At 47.3% G+C, this 14,400-nt stretch overlaps 1 protein-coding gene across 1 annotated transcript; it reads left to right on the forward strand.

Annotated features, from left to right (window-relative positions):
• On the forward strand, positions 1 to 6,426 carry LOC136057356 (keratin, type II cytoskeletal 4-like). Its single transcript, XM_065750056.1, has 9 exons — positions 1 to 494; positions 1,538 to 1,752; positions 2,031 to 2,091; positions 2,723 to 2,818; positions 3,392 to 3,556; positions 3,640 to 3,765; positions 4,101 to 4,321; positions 4,646 to 4,674; positions 5,147 to 6,426. The coding sequence occupies exons 1-9, from the start codon at positions 36 to 38 to the stop codon at positions 5,623 to 5,625; spliced, it is 1,851 nt and encodes a 616-aa protein (XP_065606128.1). The 5' UTR covers positions 1 to 35; the 3' UTR covers positions 5,626 to 6,426.
• The last annotated feature ends 7,974 nt before the right edge of the window (positions 6,427 to 14,400 follow it).

Here is a 14,400-nt window from a genome sequence, read left to right on the forward strand (position 1 = left end):
TTCCCCTTGACTCCCGTGATCCTCCCAAACCCAGGATGAGCAGACAAGCACCAACGGTGAGGTCCATGCTGGGACGGCGAGGCTTCAGCTCAGCATCAGAGATCTGTGGACGGAGCTATGCTGCTGCCTGCCAGCCTGCTCGGTGTGCGGCCGGAGCCTACAGCAGCCGCAGTGTCTGCAACCTGGGTGGGAGCAGAAGAATTTCCTATGTGAACGGGGTCTGCGGCAATGGATGTTTTGGAGATTTCGGCTTCGGTGGGGTTGTTGGCTACAATAATGCCGGAGGAAGGGTCGGCCTCTGTGGCCCCAGGGGATACAGCATTGTGAGGGGGTACCCTGATCGCAAGGGGGAAGGTATCCAGGGCATCTGCATCGATGAGCGTCTCCTGAAGCCCCTCTGTGTTGGGGTCGACCCGCTGGAACATGAAATACGCTGTCAGGAGAAGGAACAGATCAAGACCCTCAACACACAGTTTGCCTGCTTCATTGACAAGGTGAGTGCAAACTGCTCCCTGCTTGCACCTGTTGGTGAAAAAAGAGAAAGAATAAACCCTCCTCAGGCCTCCAGTGCTGAACTGGGTCCACTCAAGGGTCCATATTCTTCTGAATGAGGTCTTCAATGTAGAAGGATGTCTCAGTGTGGGCGCAGAGGATTTGATGGTGACTGTTCTGGCTGTGGCATCAGCGGACCTTCTTGCTGTTGACTCCTGACTGGATGGCCTCAGTTCAAAGCTGAATTCTTGTTTCAGCCTTGTTCCAGCCCAGCCAGAATCACAGAATCATAAGAACCATAGAATCATAGGATCATGGAATTATAGAATCATAGAGTCATAGAATTATAGAACTGTGAAATCATAGATCATAGAATTATAGAATCATGGAATCACTGAATTGTAGAAACATGGAATTGTGGAATTGTAAAATAATGGAATTATGGAATCACAGAATTATTTAATCATGATATTGTAGAATCATGTAATCATAGAATCACAACATCACAGAATCATGGAGTCAGGGAATTGTGGAACAGCTAGGGTTGGAAGAGATGTTATCAGTCATCAAGGACACAGTTCTCACAGGCTTATCTTTCTGTCCTGTATTAGAGTCCTTCTTCCCTTTGTCTTTAAATGCAGTGACTGCTCCAAAAATATACCTGAAGACAGAGAAAAATGCATCTGATCCAAGAATTTGAATGTTAGGTGTCTAATTGTGAGTTGTCACATTAGGATTCCTTGTAGAGAAAAGAGACAGCAGGTCGCTCCAGTTGGGTGCTCCACTGGAGTCCATTGGAGCTTCTGGAAGAGCTCATTTGCAGTCACTGTGGAGGAGTTAGCTCAGACCTGTGTGTATGTAAGATTTCTAAATGCCAGCAGATAATTTCACATTACTCATGGTAAATCACCTCTTCCTTTCCTAAAATCCTATTCTTACGCCTGCAGGACTCTCACTGTTTTCAAAGTGAGAGCAGACAGTTAAATCAGGTGCCGAGTGACTGCATCCACCTTTCTTTGAAGAATTGCTCCTTTTTGGCCTGCAGGTCCGGTTCCTGGAGCAGCAGAACAAGGTGCTGGAGACCAAGTGGGGCCTCCTGCAGCAGTATGTCCTGCCCAAGAAAGGAAAGAACCTGGAGCTCTACTTTGAGAACTACATCTGTGACCTGAGGAAGCGCCTGGACTGCTTGCTGTGCGAGAAGCAGAAGCTGGGCAACGAGGAGTGTGCCACAAGCCAGATGGTAGAGGAGTTCAAGTGCAAGTAAGGGCCTTTGGGTCTCCTTTGAGTCTTTCCTTTTGTTCATCTCAGACACACAGCATGTCTTCGGGGATGTCCAATTCTTCTGTCTCACTCGCAGACTCTTTGCATTGTTAATTTCGGTGCTGGTGAAGACGCTTGTGATCTTTGGATGATTTAATGCTGGCTTGCACACAGTGCCCTCAGCACCTGATGGCAGTCTGAGCAAGGGGAGGCTGCTCTTTCTTGTGATGGTGCTTGGTGGTATTACTCGGCTCAGCCCTTTTCTTCTTTCTCAACAGATATGAGGAGGAAATCAACAGGCGTACAACTGTAGAGAATGAGTTTGTGGCACTCAAAAAGGTGAGAAGCTCGAAGTAAATGGATTGTTAAACCTTTTTTGGGGGTTTATCTGGTGTGAAACAAGGCTGTAGTGGAGCATGGCTAGCAAACACTCAGCATAAGTATTACAGTGTGCAGAAATAGGCAGCCTGTGAAGCACAGCCAGAAAAAGAGGCAAATGGGAGGAGAAAGTGAAAACAGTCAAAGCCCACATCATCAGCAGTGCAGCAATAGCTTTGTTGACCCAAACACACCCTTGGATTGTGTGTTTCATGTTGCACTCATGGAATGAGGACAGAGTGTGAGGCCACACATAGTGTATGAGACACAGGTTGTTTCCTGACAGACAGACTTTATATTTGCACATCAGAAAAGGAGAAATTGTTTGAGCAATATTAAAAAAAAAAAAGTTGTTTTAAAGTTCTCATTAGTCCATTCTGAGTTTGTAGCTAAGTCCTAATAAATAAACTAATCCCCGTCAGTCACGTTGGAGTGGCTTTGTTTTCCTTGAGGAGACAGTGGGCACCTGACTCATCCCTTTGCACCTCTCTGCTCCTGGATCCCTGTTGGAACATGTCTCTGCTCCACTGGGGCTGCTTCTGCCTTCCCTATGCTTCCCCATTGTGTTCAGAGTACGTCTCCTCTCTTTCAGGATGCAGACTGCATCTTTTTGAACAAGGAAGAGCTGGAGGTGAAGGTGGACCTGCTCAGAAGGCAGCTGGAGTTGCTCAAGTGTGTGTTTGAAGAGGTGAGTTCCTCGACTCCGTCCCAGCACTGGGTGCTGCCTCATCATTGGGTGCTCCAGCCTGAAATCCCTCTTGGACCTGTTTCATCCCAAGCCCTGAACACTTGAAAGCACAGAGCTACAAGGTTGATGGGACAACAGAGTTGATATTAGCATGATTATGTTGGAAATTGGGTGGTTCCCCCTCTCTTGATGCAGCTCTTGGTATGAATTGGCTGAGTCCTAACTCTACCCCTGAGAACAGAGTGCCTGTCTTGTTACTCCAGATTGCAGTTGTCTGATTAGAGCTCCCAGCTTAATCCTGTCATTAACATCAGCAAAGCAGCTGAAGATGACAGGATACCAAGGGTTAAGTCACTTGCATTCCTTGCCCTTGATGTGGACAGAATTGCTGCAGGTCAGCAGCTGGCATACAGCAACTCATCCAGCAGGGAGGATTTTCTGCTGAGCAAACCTGAGGGAGATCTGTCGACTTGCATCCATCAACAGAGCAGAGTGGCTCTTTGTTCCAGCCCTCCCTTTGCTACAAAGCTGGAGAATTCTAAGCAGCTGACAAAACCATTTCCCACTGTGCAGGAGCGGGCACAGGTCGATCGCCAGCTGTGTGACACTTCAGTCATCGTGAAGATGGACAACAACCGGGACCTGGACATGGAGAGCATCATCAAGAACGTTGAGTGCTGGTACCAGGAAATTGCTCAGAAGAGCAAAGAAGAAGTGGATGCCTTCTACCAAACCAGGGTTAGTATGAAGCAACCTGTGCCAGCCTGGCAGCTTATGGGTTGCAGGTCAGATGTGGCAACAGTCTTGTTTCTGCCTTCCAGTTTCAGGAGCTTCAGGATAAAAGGGGCAAGTACTGCGATGATCTGCAGAGCAACAAGTGTGAGATTTCAGAGCTGACCCGGATGATACAGAAGTTGCAGTGTGAACTGGAGAATGTGAAGAAGCAGGTAGGTTGGACCCAGAGGTCATGCGTGTCTGGAGGACAGCTCAAGTGATGTACTGGCCTTTAGTAGATGTATGACCCAAATCCAGCCTGCTGTGGTGACCAGAGGTGAATTTGAACAGTGAGAAATTTGAGATCCAAATATATATTTTTTTATTTTAAAAGTTGTTGCTTTAGTCATGCATGCACAATGTGGTAGAAAAGTGGATAGAGAGAAGAAAATACTCCAGTGAAGCTGGTATCTCCCTGCTTGAAATCAGAAGAGATGAATGCAGAACACCCAAGCACTAGGAAACAAGGCACTGGAAACACCTGCCCTGTTGTCCTCTCCACTGACAGGTCTCCTGCCTGCAAACCTCCATCTGTGATGTTGAACAGCGCGGGGACTGTGCTCTGAAGGATGCACGGGAGAAGCATGTTGAGCTGCAGAATGCCCTCCAGAAGGCCAAGGATGAGCTGGCTTGCATGCTGCGAGATTACCAGGAGCTGCTGAACGTCAAGCTGGCCTTGGACATCGAGATTGCCACCTATAAGACTTTGTTGGAGGGTGAAGAGAGCAGGTGGGTGTCAGAGGGTTTGTCCCTTTCTTCCTGAACATCAGCACTAAGATCAGAATGAGTCCGGCTCTTAAGTTACCTCTGTAGCTCAGGGATCCTCCCTGGCTCATAGAAACTGGGGATGGAGAGATGGCTGAATGCTGTCCCATTCATTTTGTGCCAACAACAGCAGTTACTGCCCTAGGGATAGTCAGCTGTGTTGCAACATAGGATTAAGAGACAAACAGGGTGGATATGTGTCTGGAAATGTTGAGTGACATCAAATTTCTAGATATGCATGCCACTGGTTAACGGGATAACACACATTTCTCTTCTTTCTTCTAACAGGATATGTGTGGGGAATCCGGTGAGCGTATGTAAGTAACCTGAAGATTTACAACCTCGAGGGTTTCTTCTTGTAGTTTAGGGGGCAGCACTGCCTGTCTCAGCCTCCTCTGCTTTTGGCTCCCTGCCTCATTTCAGGCCAGGTTGGCAATGAGAAGCTTTTATCTCAGTAATCCCAAATGGCCCTACATTTCAAGAAAGCCATCAATTGGATGTAGGAGGGAAAGTCATATTCATGCCCTTTTTCTACTTTCTGGGGCGACAGCATTCTGTCCTGGCCACCAGGACATGAACTGTGCATGGGAGCATGGCACCAGCCTGAAGAGTTGCGTGGGAAGTGGGAGGACCTGGAGGGGATGTCTTAGGGCATGGGGAGGAGATGGAAGGAATAGCATTGGACCAACCCACAGGCAATCAGGCTTGGTTGGTTCTACCATTTGTGGAACAACTTGCCTTCAGTAGTCCTCCAGCTCCAAGTAATGCGTCCCATGGGCTGTCTTGCAGCGGTGGTCAGCAGCGGCTACAACATCCCTGATGACTGCGGGATGCTGGCTGCCAACGCGGCGGCGTGTGGCTATGGCTCCCTGGGGAGACGGTCTGGACGCCACAGTTCCCAGAATGGAGGATTCAGCTCTCGCAGTGCTGGGATCCACCCCAAGAGGGTCATCAGCTCAGTGGCCAAGCCATGTGTCCCAGAGGTGTTCTGCCAAGCTGGAGGAGTCAACTGTAAAACCGGGGGATTCAGCTCCCGTAGTGGGGGGTACCCAGCCCGCACTGTCATCAGCACAGCCAGCGGGGGCTTGAATGCCAGGATGGGGGCTTGCCAACCTGGTGGTGTGGTGAGCTTTGGGAACCAGGGCTGCGTCATCCGGCAGCTGGCAGGCCCACCGGTGGTGGTGTCCAACAGCCCTGAGGTCGTGGCATGCAACAATGGCGCGGTGGGGAATTTTGGGGTGGTCAGAGACCCTTGCGTAGTCCCATAAAGACAGCAGCCACAGAGATGGCACAGCCAGGAGCAGCAGAGTGCGACATGCAGACATGCAGTTCCTACCACTGAGATGAGGCAGAAGGGTTTTTCTGCCTTCCAATAGCAACATTTGTCACCCAGCCTGTTCCCAAATTCGTTAACACCACATACATGTCCTTTCAGGTTATGTTTTCAGAGTCCCCCAACCGTACAGTCACATCCAGCAAGCTTTTCCAGCAGGTGCTCCACGTCATCCTACTTCTCTGAGTTCATACTGCTTAGGTGACGGCAGCTTTTAGGTTTTGTTTGTTCTGCCGCCTTCCCCCCCAGCTTTCCCATAACGAGCAGATACATTAGGGGTGTCCTCCCTTATGAGACACCTCTTTTTCTTACAGCACCTCCCAAAGCATTTCAGAAAAGAGCATGATGATTTAACTTTCCCAGGAGGTGCTGCGCAGTGCACGTTCCTCTCCTTATCCAAAGAGAAATCCCGAGCAGCGAATTTGAGCTTAAAATGTAAGCAAGGCAGTTTCAACGTTCAAAGCACCTGCTGCTTGCACTGCAACCATAGGCTTTTTGTGGAATTTGCTTACAGATGAATATGTAGTACTTTTGTTTGCTTGTGCATGTTAGGGGTGGCTGGTTGAAAGCGTGCTGAGTCTTAGAAGTGCTCACCCCTATTCCCACACCGAAACACTGAGGAAGTTTTAAGGCTTCTGACTCTGACATCTTGTGCTCACATAAACAGAGCTTCTTCCACTGACTGCTCAAACTTCCCAGCTTTCCACTGTGCCTTCAATAAACTGCATTGAAAGTATGTGCTTTGTGCCTGAATTTTTCCATAGATGCTGGTTAATGAAATTACAAAACGGGGGAGAAATGCTCTTTTGCTGACTGGAGAAAGGATCTGTTGTCTCTGAAGGCAATGTAGGACATGTTGGGGCTCAGGCACCAGTACAGCCCTGATGTTTATTCTATTTACTTCCTTATGTGACATCAACTTTTAGGTATTCTATAGGCCAAGGTGCCATTTACTTCAGTAACAATTGATATCAAATCTTGCCAGGAATGCCCAAAATACTTCAGAGTGTCATGACACCTCCTCCACAGATAGTGTGCCACCTGTAGCTTCACTCATTGCTGTGATATCCAAACAACACACTTGCATGGTCCTTCCACATTCCAGCAATTGGATGAGTAAAGTGCCAGTGCTGATGTCTGTGGGCTTGGTGGGCTCTGCCAGATTCATACAAACCCTAGATATCAATACCTCTACTTCAGTGGCATTAAGACTGACAAAGGGTGATGTTTCCCTATATGACTTAAAAGGGATGAGTTGGAAGATCTCTTGGCCATAACGGAGTGGAAATGAAATTTGTCTCATTTTGAAATCGCCCACGCAGAGTTCAACGTGAGAGCTGTTCGCTGGGGGCTCGTTTCATGGAAAGAAACCAACATTTCCATGGGATGATTCACCTGACCAAACACAGACGCCTAATTTAGCATGAAGTGCATCAAGCGCAAGACTCTACTGGCTGCATAAATTAGATCCATCTCAGCTCTACAGGCAGCCCGAGGCAGGGGCATTAGTGCAAATGGAGACATCCCCATGCAAGACGCCTGCATACGCTCAGACGAATACACCCTGCCTGTCATCCACAGGGTTTGCAGACACTATTATCACCATGAATTTCTTCCTGTCTCCAGCACATGAAGAATTACAGGTCGCAAGGCGCCACTAATCTCTGTGCTCTCATGGGGTAGAATTCTAATGACAACCTAAAAAAAAAAAGAAGCAAATATTGAAGGATGATGCAAAGAAGATAAGCACCTTGGGGACAGGCAGGAGGTGTCAGTTCAGTGTAAAAGTTGTCTCATCTGAATTTGGTCATCAGAATGTCAGACCCACGTTAAGCAAGATGGGCAGTCCTCCAGCTGAGCTCCACTAGATCGAGGAAATCCAGTTTGGTGGCTAGATAAGCCACCAAAACTAAAAAGTGGACAAGACTGAGCCCACCTAAGCAGCTCATTTTTCATCAGATGTGAGCTGGAAAGGAAGGCAGCGCAGAACCTGGAGCCCTGGTGGGACACGGGCAGCTCCACCAACCACCTGCATGTCATCAACACCATACAATGGTCCATGACATTGGACTTCTGTGGGTCCAAGTTTGGGTTCTCCTTGGGGTATGGAAAGGCATGGACAATCCCTTGCAATCCATAGCCAGAGCAACTCTACTTGACTTTTATCTTCAGAGGCTGAATGGAGTCCACTTTGCTTGGGTCTCAGTGTTGCTAAAGAAGACTGTTGTTTGAAAAAGATTTGGACCTGGGTTATGTCCTGCCACCTGCTGCAAGTTGACTTGTTGGCCAGTCAGTCTGGCCCTTATGTGCAGCCTGGAAGAGCAGGAACTTGCTTTGCATGACACTCCCAGCCTCCAAGGCAGCCTTTCCAGATCTTTCCCCTCTGATCCTTAGAGGCTGTAAGGCCTGCATCCCCCAACAACACCACCAAAGAAGACATCCTCTGGAATGTTGAGGTGTGAATGGTAACACAACCCAACACTGCACACTCCTTCTCCAGACAGGAATCTTCCAGCAAAGTCACTTCTCTCATCCCAGGAAGCAGCAGGCGACTGCCTAATTGCAGTGGGAGAATAACTACCATGTAGTGGCCTGAATAATAGAGAGAAGAAAGGAAGATGATACCACCTCTTTCAAAACATGGGCAGCACCTTTCCTCTTCGTGTTTAAACCAACACCCAAACGTTCTCAGCTATAATTTTATCAAACCAAGGAAGAAAATGAAGCCGGCGCTTACTTTTTCTCTATGGCTACAACTGTAAAGATTTTGTCACAATAACCAAGGGGAAAGGTTCATCTCAGACAGTTTTCAAGCTATTCATTAAGACCTGAATTACAAGCTTTGAGAGGCTGGGAACAGTTCCAGATAAGTGATTACTACTTTTCCTTCCTACTCTTGTTTTGTAGCTGTTTGTTTTAAGTATCGTTTTAAGTATTCCCATTTTGAATGATAGCAAAATATCAAAACCCACATTATTGTATCTGTGAATTCCTGGCAGCCATAGAGTTTCAGCACAAATATTTCAAACGGCAGTTTTAACTTTCTAAAAGAATCCTTCTCTTGCTCTTCTTTTTCATTTCAGTTTTCTTTAACAAGCTCCTGTTTCACACTGACCAGTTGGATATTTCTGTCTCTTCAAATACCCACAGAAATCATTATGATAACTGAGAAAAGATTCCCTCTAGTCCTTTTAGCAAAACTATTCATGATATGAATATCGAAATACTATTCTGGAGAGTTCACTGTTGGAAATGTTTGGGGTTTGATGTCTTGCCTGACTAGTACAAGCACTCTAAAACCTACCACAGCCAAGGAGATGGAAGACTGAATTCATAGGGCAAGAAGGGTGACTCATCATCCCCCATGGCAGTTCTATGTGTTAGACACAGCCAGATGAGAACATGGGGAGAGGAGGAAGAGGGGCAGTAATAGGAACAGAGGGGAAGTTGTCTCTAGGGTGCCCCATGTCCCTGCAGCATGAGGAAGAGGTGGTCCAAGAACAGCATCAGCCCAAAGATCACACTTTACAGCAAATATTTGAGCAGGAGCCTCAAGTGTAATGCTAAAGAAGGAAAAATTCTTTAGGCCATATTTGTCAGTTAAGCTTTTTCTCTTATTCACTATTCTCCACGCTTTTGTGTGATAGCAGCTAGAATGTCCTTTTCACCTCGAATCCAACCATTGGCTGCCATGAGCCAAACCAAATGGCACAGGTTCAAAACCATTAATTTCATGCAACCATGCCCAACGTGAAGGCTATTTTCAAAGTGTGCCGCTAGATGGGCTCCTTCCCTTCCTGCTCTGCACTTTCCCTGTGGGCAAAGTCCTTTTCCATCTCTTCATACCTGGGTCAAGATGAATATGCAGCCCCTGGGACCCAGCACTGGAAAACTGGTCTTTGCTTCTCCTTTTTCTGCTGGCTGGGAGATCATTGGATTGATGATTTAGAAGATGATGGGTTGATGGTGGGACTAGATGATCTTAGTGACCTTTTCCAATAGATTCTATGACTCTGTGGTAAAGAGGTTTCAAATTCATGACCAACAACAAAGAAATGGAGCAGCTCTGCTGAAACAGGGACTCATTTTTGGTCTTTGGAGTTCTACAGAGATTATGATGATGGACAACACGGGCCTGCAGGTGGGGTGGCATGAGATGTGGATTGTCACAGGGCTGGACTGAAGATCCAAGAGTCAGTGGGGACCCCAGTTAGCACAGGAGGTTTGGGTCTTACGGAGGAGCCATAGGGTGAGTCCTGGTGATGGTGATCCTGGAGGTCCCACTCATTCTGCAAACTGTGGAAACACCAATGCATCAGTGCAGGTGGCAGCTACTGGTGATGGTGCATCTTCAGGGCTGAAGGAGAGGAGCATGAAACACATACAGGAACTCAGCAGCAAACCTGTTCGCTGTACTGTTAAGGCAGGAGAAGGAATTCTGCTTTATTCCATGGTGAATATCTTACCCAGCCAAAGCAGGATGTCCCCAGCTGCATCAGAAGAAAATGGTTTGGAATATCCCACTTGAAAAAAAAAAAAAAAGAATTGAAAAAAAATTGTGTAATTTCACCAGAAATGAAAAAAAAAATTTAAAAACCTCAGGATTTCCTGGGGGATCAAAGTTGCATTTTTGTGGTCTGACAAAATGGATGCAAATTTATTGCGCTTTTTACCATTACTCAGGGAATCATTATCAGGGATTGTTTGCATTTCACTTGCTTCAGATACCCAATTTCCAAGCCACACAGCCAGCTCCCAGGAAGCATGAGAGTTTTAATTTCCCTTTTCTGACCCCTGCATTGGATGGGATGGCCTCGGTGTCCTCCTAATGCACTACTTTCTATTCTTTAATGAACACACCACTGCCTATAATTATCACCATATTATTATTATAGCTGGCAGCCAAGTGGGGAACACACATGGGAAATTGGAGGAGGTGCTTCCAGCCCCAAGAAGTGGATTGGTGCTTTGCACAGCAGGTGGGAACAAATGATACCCAGGAAGCCTGCCACAAAGCAGATTGTGGATAAATGCAAGTAAGAAATTAGCCAGTAATTAGTTCCTCCCATGAATGCTCATTCCTTGCAGCCAGACAGCTCCACAATCTGCATTATATCCAGAAGCAAGTTGTTTCTTGTGATGTGGTCAATTGCACCAGGAGGGAGGGGGAGGCTTTAGGCAGAGATCTCACCTGGAAAAGGAAGGACTGGGGCAGGAGATGCTCTGGGATTGTGGTCCAGGCTCAGCTTGAGGCTGGAGGAATCCCCAGCCCCTAGGTATGAGTCTCACAGGGTCGTCCTGGATTTCCTTGCCTCTGCTTAATGAACTGTATTTCCTTATAAGATTATTTTAATGGAAAATTCATCTTTTTCTTTCACATAATTTCAACAGTGCTGGAGCAAAGTGAATTTTGGACCTTTCTGCCTCATGGCTGAGCCAAGCAGCTGGTTACTTTCTGACCTGAGTGCACCCATGCATTTTTTGCTGCCTGGATTTCAGGGCTGAGCTGTGCTTGAGGAGGCAGTGATTCCTCCCATCACAGAATGTTCAGGTTGGATATTAGCAAAAAAATTTATCCTCTGAAAGATTGGATAGGAACTGCCTTGGAACTGCTGCCCAGAAAGATGGTGGAGTCACTGTTCTTGGAGGTATTCAAGAATCGTGGAGATGTGGCACCAGGGGACACGGTCAGTGTGCACGGTGAGGTGAGGTTGGTGATCTTAGAGGTCTTTTCCTAATGTAATGGGTCTACAATCCTACGATCTTTCCTGGAAACAACTTCATCTTTAGCTTCAGGTTTAGTGCAGACATAATTGGGTTCTGGAGCTGGAATTCCTGCTGACTCGAACTACTTGCACATGGAAACCAAGTTGCAAACAGATGTTCTCCATGGTGGGTTGGCATAGCACTCACGTCCACAGTGCAGAACTCTCCATCCCCACCCAGCACCCCTTGGCCATGGACCAGCTCAGCTGGTTGGCTTTCATCCTTTCCTGGATTAAAGGAACTGTTTCTTGGGGATGAATCACCCTGGCCTGATCCTTGCTGCAGGATGAGGACTCACATTATGCAATTAGTTCTGCATTTCCCCAAAAATGATGCAAATGAGGGGGAATCAATGGAAACGGCAGCTTTTTGCAACCTTTGGGCACAAACTTTGCATTACCTCTGTCGGTGGGAATGGACAAATGATGGGCAATGGGCACCGTTGGGAACCCAGCACCGAGCACAGCTCAGTGCAGATGCACAACACACCAACCCCTGAACCCCACTGCACAACTGCAACACCCACACACTGATGTAGGATGGATCCTTAAAAAAAAGACCACTGCCAGATTTCTTGAAATGAGCTATTTTGTACAACAGATGGTAAATTGATGCTGTTATTATTCCTAGGCAGCAGCACCTTGAGGAAAGCGGGGAGGCAGAAGGGTGAAGCATAGAAACATTTCCCATTTGAAAGATACTTCTTTAATTTTGGGGTCAAGAAGAGGGAATTGGGTGTTCCTGAGGAACAGGGTCTGAGCACCCAGCTCCCGTGTTGGTGATGAGGGGTGTGGGTGCTGAAGCAGCAATCATGCCAAGCCCAGGAGCAATCTCATAAGCAACTGCTTCTTTTTATCGCATGCTCTTGGAATAACTTGAAAGAAAGTCATCAGAGAGGGGTGGGACACTTTGGGGACAGTGCACATATGGTGTTTGTCAATCCTTAATGGAAACGAGGACAGGGAAGCCACAGCTGTCACGCTCAGTAATTAAAGGGAAAGTTACACCTTGGACAGACAGGGATTTGTGATGATGAGCAGCACGGTGACCGCCTTTGCAAAACTGCCTGGGGGAAAAAACAGTAGCTACTCTCTGCAGGAAGCTGAGGAGCTGGGAGGGCAGGTGTGCAATTACTGGGATGTCCAGAGCACCAGGCTGGCTTCTGGTCATTGTCATTTCCCCATGCAAGCCATTCCTGGATGGAGAACAAGAGAGCCAGGTGCTGAGCACTGCCTGGTGTCACACAAGTGGTTACCCCATAGGGATTTCACTGAGAATAAGCAACCACATAATAACAAGAACAAAGAGAATAATGAGGCAACACTGATGCGTGGAGCAAGAAGCAACGCTGGAATTCCCCAAACCAGCCTTTGCCAGTCTGCAGCCAGTTCGGCTGTTAAATCAAACCCTGGGTTTCTGAGCCCCTGCTCATCCTTCTGAAAGCAGAAAGTTTCCCTAATAACACGCTTCCCTGTGTCCTCCAACACACGATGGCCAGGGAAACCCGTGCAACCTGTGATTCACAACCAGACCTCCTCTTTTCTGTGTTTCTGTGCCTTTCTCAGATTTTTATTTTTATTTTTTCCTTATTTATTAAGCACTGGGTTTTCTTGCAATGCTGTTCCCAACACAGGGAAATGGGCTGGGAAACGTGCCCAGCTGGATTTCAGGCCTATCATGGATACGTGGAAGAAACAACCTCATAAAGCAGGAGATGGAGGTCAGAAAGCTCAGGAATCCATCGGAGAAACACATTCCAACAAATAAAAGCATGACTTTGCATCTGATCTGGCTCACGGAGGGATGTGGCTGCTGCAGAGGGGAGCTCAGCTCCAGGAGAAAGCAGCTATCATCATCACTGTTGCTTGGCTTTATTTCCCATGTTGTGTGCTTTGCGGGCAACTCAGAGAGTCCATGTCTTGGGGGTGTAGGCTGTGAGTCCATGAGCTGTTCAGAGTGCAGATAGAGGCTGCAGTGCCTCCCAGGGCAGATCTGGGAACCTCTGGGCTGCAAGGAATGGAAGCTGGCTGCAATTTCCTCCAGGACAAATGCTTCTCTTTATCACGCTCAGCCCAGTGAGGCCAACCCTTACATGGAGCTTATGCACTCTGCCACCACCTCTGCCATGACACACAGTCATTTTTTGCATGCTAGTGGCAAAACAAGCCACAAAATATGACTCTAACCATTCATTAAGATAATAGGTACATATTCTACAAGCCTTACCTCCTGTAATCTCCTTAATCTGAGTGTCCATCTGGAAGGCTTTATGAATTGCTGGGTGCTTACTAGCACAGCATTGTTGCTTCTCCCCATTCCCATTTGTCTTTTTTGTTTGGCTTTGACCAAGAGCCCCACCTCTGCTCCTGAATGTGCCTTCGTCACTCCCAATTACTATGCATGAGGCCTGTGCCTGCAGCTTCAGCTCAGTGGTAGAGGAAACCAGCACAAGGAATGTGTTTATTCTCTTGTTATCCTATCTGCCAACCCATTTAGACCAGGCCTTTAATGAGGCTTGCTCTCTAAGTTTTCCCCATGTCCCCCTCCATAGAGTGATGCCTCAGATCCACAAAGAAGCAGAGGTTGCATTGCTGTTAGGAGCTCTGTGTTTTCTGCTCTTCACATGTACCACCTATACTTTTTGTTTTGTTTTTTTTTTTCCTAGGGAAACCTGCCTGTAAATCTGCAAAATTAGGGCTATTACATTAACCACCCACGCTGCACAGCTCCCTTCTATGGCCATTACGGTGCACACACAAACAGATTTCCAGACCCACCGTTGGGAACTGGTTGAAATTCTGGGCTGCATTTTCCTCCTCCTACACCTCTGCTGCTGCGGGGCATCTCCAGAGTCCCAGTGCATGAAGGAACATGCTTTGGTTGGAAGCATTCATATCGCATCAGAGGAGAGGCAGAGGCAGCTGTCCCGTGACACAGCACAGCA

Source organism: Cyrtonyx montezumae, unplaced genomic scaffold, assembly GCF_038088225.1.
Source record: "Cyrtonyx montezumae isolate F1298 unplaced genomic scaffold, pur_monq_1.0 scaffold_63, whole genome shotgun sequence".
NCBI lineage: Eukaryota > Metazoa > Chordata > Aves > Galliformes > Odontophoridae > Cyrtonyx > Cyrtonyx montezumae.

Excerpts from the sequence above, each read along its gene's own strand:
- LOC136057356 (XM_065750056.1), top strand. The coding sequence starts at position 36 with ATGAGCAGACAAGCACCAACGGTGAGGTCCATGCTGGGACGGCGAGGC. Across the intron at positions 495-1,537 it reads TTGCCTGCTTCATTGACAAG|GTCCGGTTCCTGGAGCAGCA; the intron begins GTGAGTGCAAAC and ends TTTGGCCTGCAG. Across the intron at positions 4,675-5,146 it reads GGGGAATCCGGTGAGCGTAT|CGGTGGTCAGCAGCGGCTAC; the intron begins GTAAGTAACCTG and ends GCTGTCTTGCAG.